General features: G+C 33.9%; 1 protein-coding gene across 6 annotated transcripts; it reads left to right on the forward strand.

Moving 5' to 3' along the window:
* The first annotated feature begins 361 nt into the window (after positions 1 to 361).
* Positions 362 to 8,039, forward strand: LOC108473346 (UDP-glycosyltransferase TURAN). 6 transcript variants are annotated; one of them, XM_053021871.1, is made up of 18 exons: positions 362 to 538; positions 642 to 748; positions 1,021 to 1,132; positions 2,566 to 2,599; positions 2,910 to 2,996; positions 3,164 to 3,192; positions 4,426 to 4,574; positions 4,670 to 4,759; positions 4,857 to 4,923; positions 4,999 to 5,062; positions 5,142 to 5,256; positions 5,806 to 5,972; positions 6,049 to 6,159; positions 6,266 to 6,327; positions 6,424 to 6,476; positions 6,577 to 6,652; positions 7,368 to 7,496; positions 7,718 to 8,039. In XM_053021871.1, the coding sequence occupies exons 2-18, from the start codon at positions 675 to 677 to the stop codon at positions 7,739 to 7,741; spliced, it is 1,443 nt and encodes a 480-aa protein (XP_052877831.1). In that variant the 5' UTR covers positions 362 to 538; positions 642 to 674; the 3' UTR covers positions 7,742 to 8,039. The 6 variants fall into 6 exon arrangements, with proteins under 6 accessions (XP_052877831.1, XP_017630328.1, XP_052877832.1 ...); XM_017774839.2 differs by having other exon boundaries at positions 2,910 to 2,965; positions 3,052 to 3,192; XM_053021872.1 differs by lacking the exon at positions 642 to 748.
* The last annotated feature ends 432 nt before the right edge of the window (positions 8,040 to 8,471 follow it).

Consider the following 8,471-nt stretch of genomic DNA (forward strand, 5'->3'; position numbering starts at 1 on the left):
GATCCTATTGCTTGTTACTCTGTTTGATCCAATTTTTTAAATGGTATTGGTTTACAACTATGAAGCATGGACACGGACATGTAATACGGGTACGATACGATACGGATACGGCGATACGATAATTTAAAAAAAATGAAAATACAAATATGGTAGGATATAGTAATAAAAATATTTTTATTATTTTTATACATATATTTTTTATGTTAAAATACTCAATGTAAATGAAAATATTGATATTTTTATTAATATATAATCAATTTGTTTTGAAAATATTGATGCTTTTCATTAATATATAATCAATTTTTTTTACTTTCTTAGCCCATTATAAATTTATAACTATATAATACAATAGATTAGCTATTTTTTTTTTCTTTGTTACACAGCATTAACTCTTTTTTTTTATTTCTTACGCAGCCCCTTTATTTTCTTCCCCATTTACCCCTTTTTTCCCTTTTCATTTATCATCCTTACCTTTGCTCTGTATTTCATTCTCTGCAAAAAATAACCCAGCATCATCATCTTCATATAAGCAAATCAAGTATGTTAAAAATCCCATAAATTATTACGATTAAAGTTCTTTTTATCTGTTTACTAAAGTTCTATTCTTGCATATGGGTTTTTTTTTCGGTTTCTGATTCAAGCCAAAGTTAAGACCGGGAGTGTCCTTTTTTGACATGCTTCAAGGCGTGTCCGGTACGTATCCGGCTGTGTCCGCGGCGTGTCCGTGTCGGACACCAGTACGACACTGGTACGAGGGGATTTTTCCAGTGTCGGTGCTTCCTAGGTTTACAAATATAGCGGAATGCTATCGACATTATTTTCTTTTATAATGTTATTAGGGTCTGCGATCTCTGATATAAAATTTGTTAACACTGCTATTGAAGTCTTTAGCGGCAGCGGACAGTACAGCTACAGCCAATAGTAGCTGCCACTGCTGTTTAACCTTGAAACCTAAAAGTTTGAAAATTTTAAAAGGTAGCTGATTTTGTTGGATTGACATATTGACTGCATATTTGGCAGGGGAAAAAAAGAAGTAAAAATGGGGAAGAGGGGAAGAGCATGCGTGGTGGTTCTAGGAGATCTAGGTCGTAGCCCTCGTATGCAGTATCATGCCCTTTCCCTTGCGCGTCAGGTGTTGCAGTAATTTTCTTCTTTATTATGGATTTACGGTTTTATTTCCTTGAGATTTTTTGCTTTAATATGCTTGTGTTTTTGGTTGAGCTAAGACGTTTATTTTAAGTCTAATAGAGTTTAGTTTTGACAAATTTCTTGCTCAATTTGTTATTGACGCAATAATGTTATATTTGTTTATTTGTTTGCGTTATGGATTCATCATGTAATATTATAATTGGTATTGTTTATTTGCTTTTATTACTTGCCTTTTATGTTGGAAGCAAAATAAATAAGTTTAAATACGGAGACACATTAACATTTTGACGAATGAGAAGTTAAAATGTTAAACTTCCTTCTTGGACAAAAAGTGTCGCGGTTTAGATTCATATTAAGTAATTATATTAGGATTGATGATTTGTTTTAGTCTTTTATTAATTTTTAAGTAATTACATTTTGATTTCTACCATTTTCTTTTATGTTTTATTAGTAAAGTGTATCGTTTAATAGCAAAAAGCAAACTTAGAAGATGACTTACCATGTGGAGCCTAAGGAATTGGTTTGTGCAAGGATACTTATACTAAAGTAGAAATGCCAGTGTGTTGGTTCTTGTTCATTTGTTTTGAACAGAATGAATACCCCTAAACTACGTATCTATAATGTTTTTATAGTACTTAATTAATCTTCATAGGAACAAAGCTTGACATAATCTATAGATTTGACATATATAGGCATTAAGGTAGCAATGGTTGGCACAAACATTTTGCTGGATATGCCTCTCTATATACTTTGGAGAAGATTGTTGACTTTCTCTCATTCTTTATGTTATATCAATATTCTACTACGGTTACCAATCTCCTTGGTTCTTATATTTTCCTTCAATTCATGCCTACACCTTAGTGGATAATCCTGAACCATTTCCATAGTTTTTAGAAGGTTTAGATGAAGAAATTAATTATGATAAAGACTGGCTTCTACAACTTGTAAGCTTCCATACTTTCAATTGTGGTGGTTAAAGGAAATTTTCTTTAAGGATAGTTCTTGTAAATTAGCCCAGTATTGGGAAATAAGTACTGTGTTTTTTTTTCTTGGTGTAGGATGATTAGTACTTATTGATATGCAATTTTTATATGCCAAAATAGGCCTCTACCTTCCAGTCCTCACAGATTTGCCACACTCCAGAAGTAGAAAAGTAATAAACTTTATTTATCTGTATATACTAGTCCTATGTAATGACATGCTTATCTGACATGTCCTAAATATAGTAGAAACATTGAGAGGAAACACGGAAAAGAAAGCATGTTGTTTTAGATGGCATGGTTATGTCTTAGAAATGAAGAAAAAAGACATCATTTTTATTTGTTGTAAATGCCATGAAGAGCTTCCGTTAAAACAAAAGAGTAGTTAAATAAATGAATAAGCTGTTCATTCTTCTCCTTCTAATTGATTTTGCAGGTATCCTTGGACGTGGACATTGTTGCTTATGGAGGTATACCTTTCTACGTAATAATGAATTAAATTGTACACCTTTTTTTTTCTTTCCTTTTTCCTGCTATGGAATGTATATTTTATAGTAAAATTTATAGGATAGAATCGTGTATACTACTTAACAGCTTTCAATAAGAAAAAAAGTTACGAAAATTTTCCTGTATGATGGAGATTTTGTGAACCCAAATTTTACATTATGCACTATATACAAAAGATTATTCTGTTCGAACCCTAAATTTAGATGGACTATCTTAAGAATTTCTTATATGAATAAATATACTAATTGAATGTGAATTTAAATGTTTTGATAGGTTCCGAACCCCACTCTGCTGTTATAGAGAATGAATGTATTCATATTCACACAATGGTATTGTCTGGAGGAATATCGTTGGGCAAAGGTATTATTACTAGGCTATCAATATCTATTGTTTAATTTTTTAAATTAATTCGCAGATACAATGGCAAAAGTACTCTCATAGCTTACCGAAGATACTTTATCCACTAATGCTCTTACTGAAGCCAATCATTCAGCTTGTAATACTTCTTTGGTTTCTTTGCTTCAAAGTTCCTCCTCCTGATGCCTTCATAGTGCAGGTGAGGTTTTATTTTCCACTAGAGAGATCCCAAGTTCTGTTTTCTATATTGATTAGAGCAAATAGTCTTACTCTTAACTGCTACAGAATGTTGTTGTGTCTTTTCCACCAAAAATTGTAGAATCCTTTCGATGGAATCTGTCTTTCAAAGATTTTGATGTACTACCATGGTGTATCAAATTTTTAAGTAGGGATTAACCACAAATTAGCTCTTTCTATTAATTGCTTAAGAGGTTGAAAATAACAATTTTCTAAAGCTCAAGTGATGAGTGGCAGGTTTACGACTTATGAGCAATGATTTCAAAAGAGAGAGAGATAAAGAAAGGATTAGACAAAAGTGGTTGGTGTACATTTGTTACTTCTGCATATGTGAATGAGTTTTTTTGGCTTTGTGGTTGTTTTTCTAGTGGTTCTTATTTATCAAGCTTTCTATGATTTTTAAATGAGTTTTGACCAGAGTTATCTCACACTACTGCAGCAAATTTCTTCCTATATTTTTTTGGGTTTATTTTTGTATGTGCATGCAAATGGTTGGGGTGTACACTTGCTTCCTCTGCATGTGTGAATAAGTTTTGTTGCTCAGTTTTTGCATTTTCAAACTTTCATTTTAACAAGGAGAAAATTTCAACCAAATTCTAGTAGCCATTCTTCTCTAATGATATGTAAAGTTGTTGTTGTTTTTTTTTTTTTTTGAAACGAAAGAGAGTTCCTATGGTACATTCTTATACATGATCCATATTCTTAAGTAAAAGCCTTTGTGAATTACATTGATGATTATACTTTTATTCATAATATACTTGTGGTATTATTAACATCATATAAGGCCAATATGGATAGGTGGTGATGGAACCTTACTATCATAATTTTGTTTTTGGTATGTATGGCATCCTATTTGGATTTGGTCTACTCCACGAGGTAAAACTCTCTTGTTTTATTTGAAGTTACTGCTTCCCCAAGTTTCTACCTTAGACCTAGGAGTTGAAAGTCTAGTTCTTACGTGAAACTTTGTAATGTTCTGTAGTTTGTCATGTCTCTCTTAGCATCTTATAATATCTCCGTGGTTATCAGTATCTTGTTTTTTAGTTAGCTGGTTTTTCTCCTCATTGTCGGTTTTACATGTTGTAGATGCCTAATTTTTCATTTACATAAATTTTGCTCTCTTGCTCTTTCATTGTTTTAAGAAATTCCTTTTTCTCCCTCTGAAACTATCTTGATATTTCATCCATTTGTGTAGAATCCTCCTTCTGTTCCAACATTAGTGGCTGTAAAGTGGGCGAGCTCATTGAGAAAATCGGCATTCATTGTTGATTGGCATAATTTTGGATATACCTTACTTGGATTGTCTGTGGGAAGAAGCAGCCCATTTGTCTCAATATACCATTGGTAAGTTATAAGCCTCCTGTTTGGTATTATCAAGAGGACCTTTCTTGAGCTGTGCGATGGATGGATCTGGTTTTGAATTTTAAGTATCTGCTTAGGTTTGAGAAGCATTATGGGCAAATGGCAAATGGTTCCCTATGTGTAACAAGGGCAATGCAGCATGAATTAGCTCAAAACTGGGGAATTAGGTAAGATTTCCAGCTCATTGTTGGTTAATTATTTTCATTTTCTGATGAAAGGTTATGGGAAAATGTCTAATTATATTGCATGTGGTTAAATTTGTAGAGCAACAGTCTTATATGATCAGCCTCCTGAGTTTTTTTGTCCAACTTCACTTCAGGAGAAGCATAAGGTGAGGTTCATGTTATTGAGTTCTCGTAAAGATTTGTGCTCTAAGATTTATTTTGTAATGGAGTTCCTTTCTTAGTTGTTTAGCAGATTAAATAGGTATCTTTGTCACCCTCTTGGGGTTCGAGATTGTGTAACCGCTAGTAAGTATAGTAAATAATCAAATTTATTTTGATTAGCGGCCTTAAAGAACACTTTTGACTGATTTTACCCATCATGCAGCAACTACAGGAATTGGGGCAGATGACCAAAATGAAACATTATTTACAACTCTGGTAGACACCGACATCTTGTTGAAGCCAAATAGGCCGGCTCTTGTTGTAAGCAGTACAAGCTGGTGAGACCATCCTCTATGAATGCCCTATTTGTACTTCTTGCGCTCCATATTTCTTCTTTTCTTTTTATTCTTTGTTGTACCCCTTGTTGCTCTTGCCTTATTAAACTTTTACCCAGTAAGAGCGATAATGGAAAGAATATTCTAATAGATTTTAGTCTATGGAATATAAAAAATGCTCAAGTTGACAAGTTTTGTTCTTGAAACGTACTTTTTGCATGGTATCTTTTTTTTTTAATATGGTTCTGACCAATGGTTTTTTCTGATTACTTCTGATTGAGATTATTTGTGTTTTGGTTGCTTTAGATCCTAGATGGAAGAAGTTTGTTTTTTGTTCTATTTTAAGATTACTTAATTTCTCACTTTCAACATTTTATATTCTTTTATTGAAGTATAGTTATGCTCACTGTAGAAGTTTCTCCTATCCTATTTTAAAATTATTTAATTGAACCATTTCCTCCCTTTTTTTCAAGTATGCACATGCTTATTTTTGCGTGGTGAGTATTTATAAATCTATTAAGTGATTCATTCTCGAGAGTAACATCTTTCCAGGACACCAGATGAAGATTTTGGGATTCTATTGGAAGCCGCGGTGATGTATGATAGACGAGTTGCTGCTCTACTGGATGAAAATGATTCTGCTGATGAAGGGGTCCTCTGGAAGGAGATCTCTGGTGGAAAGCAATACTTGTACCCTAGGTTATTGTTCATCATTACAGGTAACAGTACTGTATGTCCCAGAAGCACCTGCTTCTGTGCTCCATTGTTTCTTAAAATTCTCCAATATTCATTTAGGCAAAGGTCCTGAAAAGGAAAAGTACGAAGAGAAAATAAAGAGGCTAAATCTCAAACGTGTTGCATTTCGTACCATGTGGCTGTCAGCTGAAGAATATCCATTGCTTCTTGGTACCATATTTGTAATCTATTTTCTCTTCCTCTTATTTCATTTGGAAGAAGGGAAAAGTGCTTCATGCTACCTGTTTTACATCCAAATTCTTGCTTCATTTTACAGGTTCAGCAGATTTAGGTGTTTGTTTGCATACTTCCTCCTCAGGATTAGACCTTCCGATGAAGGTATGTCCTTCTGGTGCTCCCGTTAAAGCCTTCTTAGGAAAAGAACATTTGCAGCGATAAACCTTTATCACTCACCGAACTTGTATTGGCTAGTAGGTGGTGGATATGTTTGGTTGTGGACTTCCAGTATGCGCTGTTTCCTACTCATGGTAAACTTGTGCACTTATCATTCATGGTTTATTGGCTTATAACTTGATACCTCTTAATGCTAAAGTCTATTACTATCTGCTACTGGTTTGACTTCTGAAGCATTGACGAGCTTGTGAAGGTTGAGAAAAATGGTCTGCTCTTTTCATCGTCATCAGAGCTAGCTGATGAGCTTTTGGTGAGTGTTTTGTACTTATCAAAGACAATTGGTACTTGCAAATAAAAGTGGATGACGCATATCTTGATACAACCCTGCCTAGGAATCTTAATAAACATAATAGATAAAGATAGAAACATAAACATTCATTTCATAAATTATAACCTCAAAATGAAATATTTAAACTAGCTTCAATCTAGTTCAATTTGTTTAACTGGTTTGATTGGTTTTTACTTGTTGAACCCTTGTCGGTTTTATGGTACTGGTTGGACTACCGGTTCACAATTCAACCATTCAGTCTGGTCTAGTTTTGATAACCATGCTTGCAACTGACACTTCATTGCAGTAAACTCTTCGTGTAGGTCGAAAATCTCATGAACTTAATCTACATCGACAAACTCCTTGAAATTGAACAATTAGTCATGATCGCATCATGATGACCTGAACCATAGCTCCTTAGTGCCTTATGAGCTACACGTCAAAGGGATTGTGTAGCAGTAACATCCCACATCCGTCAAGTATTAGGTTACCTGTGGTCTTATATTGAAGTTGGGTCCCTCCACCTACTACTAATTGGTGTTAGCTTGTGATTGGCTGTTGAACCTTATTATAAACTGGGACCAGAATAACTAATTAAATAGTTCGTTGTTATTTTGTGACTTACATTTCCTGAGACTGTTACAATGGCAGTTTCTAATATTCCTTGGTTTTCTATTGTACGTATCAACATTGGCAGATGCTCTTCAGGGGATTTCCAAATGAATGTGATGCTCTGAAATCTCTCAAGAACGGTGCATTGGAAACAGGTTCTTCAGCAAGATGGGCCGCTGAGTGGGAAGAACATGCTAAGCCGTTAATATCAGAGGTTATTTAACTCAGCAGTCTTTTGTTTTTCTGTTCTATTTCCCTTCATATTTTACTTCCACTTTATCTGATGTTTCTCAACAAACTGTCTTATTCATTTCTCTCCTTTTCCTACCATTCAGGGTGTATTACCCCTTTCAGCATGCTTTTATTTTAATAAAAGACAAATCAATTCCTTTAATTTACCCATTTTTAATTGAATAAATGGACTTTAATTTGCAGGTTATATCCAGAAACTTGAACTAACCTTAACTTCAGCCGTCTTGTGTCAAAGCTAGCCATTCCAGCCAACTGCCTCTGCCACATAAGTTAGTTTTTAGTCAAAGCGTTTGCTTCATGGGACATATGCTTACTCCAATTTTCCCAGGGAATATCACAACCCTTTGGCTAGGACTTTTTAGATGATAGTCCTTATAGTTCCAAAATGACAGACAGTTTTTATTTGTGGCAGCATACGTATGATCGCATGGTTTGGACTTCTCATGTTTATAGGTTGTTTGACTGCTTCAATCCCTCAAATTTATTATTATTAAATTGATATAAATACATGGTTAAGTAGTTTACCGTGAAGTTCAAGCCGACGCAAATCATTCTGCTATTTGCCGAAGCTTGCCAGAGCAGATGAAAGTTAAAGTTTGCACAATGGATGAGCTCCCCTGCGATGCTGAACCAGATGAGTTTGAATGCAAAGCTAATTGTGATAACTTGAATGAATATGACGAAGTCAGTGATTAGAGTAGTATAAAATAATTAGAAACTTTAGGGATTATACATAAGTAATCAGATAAATAATATATAAGCAATTATTTGCAGATATAATCATATTTTTCAAGACTCGATGTTTCCTCCACTTTTCCATGAATAGTTGTTTGTTGTAAAAATGAACAAAGGCCAAAGTTTTGGTATTTCATTCATTTTGATAACCAAATCATATTAAACAATTAATTTCCAACAAGGTTTCATAACATAAGAAAAT

Source organism: Gossypium arboreum, chromosome 11 (assembly GCF_025698485.1).
Source record: "Gossypium arboreum isolate Shixiya-1 chromosome 11, ASM2569848v2, whole genome shotgun sequence".
Taxonomy (NCBI): Eukaryota; Viridiplantae; Streptophyta; class Magnoliopsida; order Malvales; family Malvaceae; genus Gossypium; species Gossypium arboreum.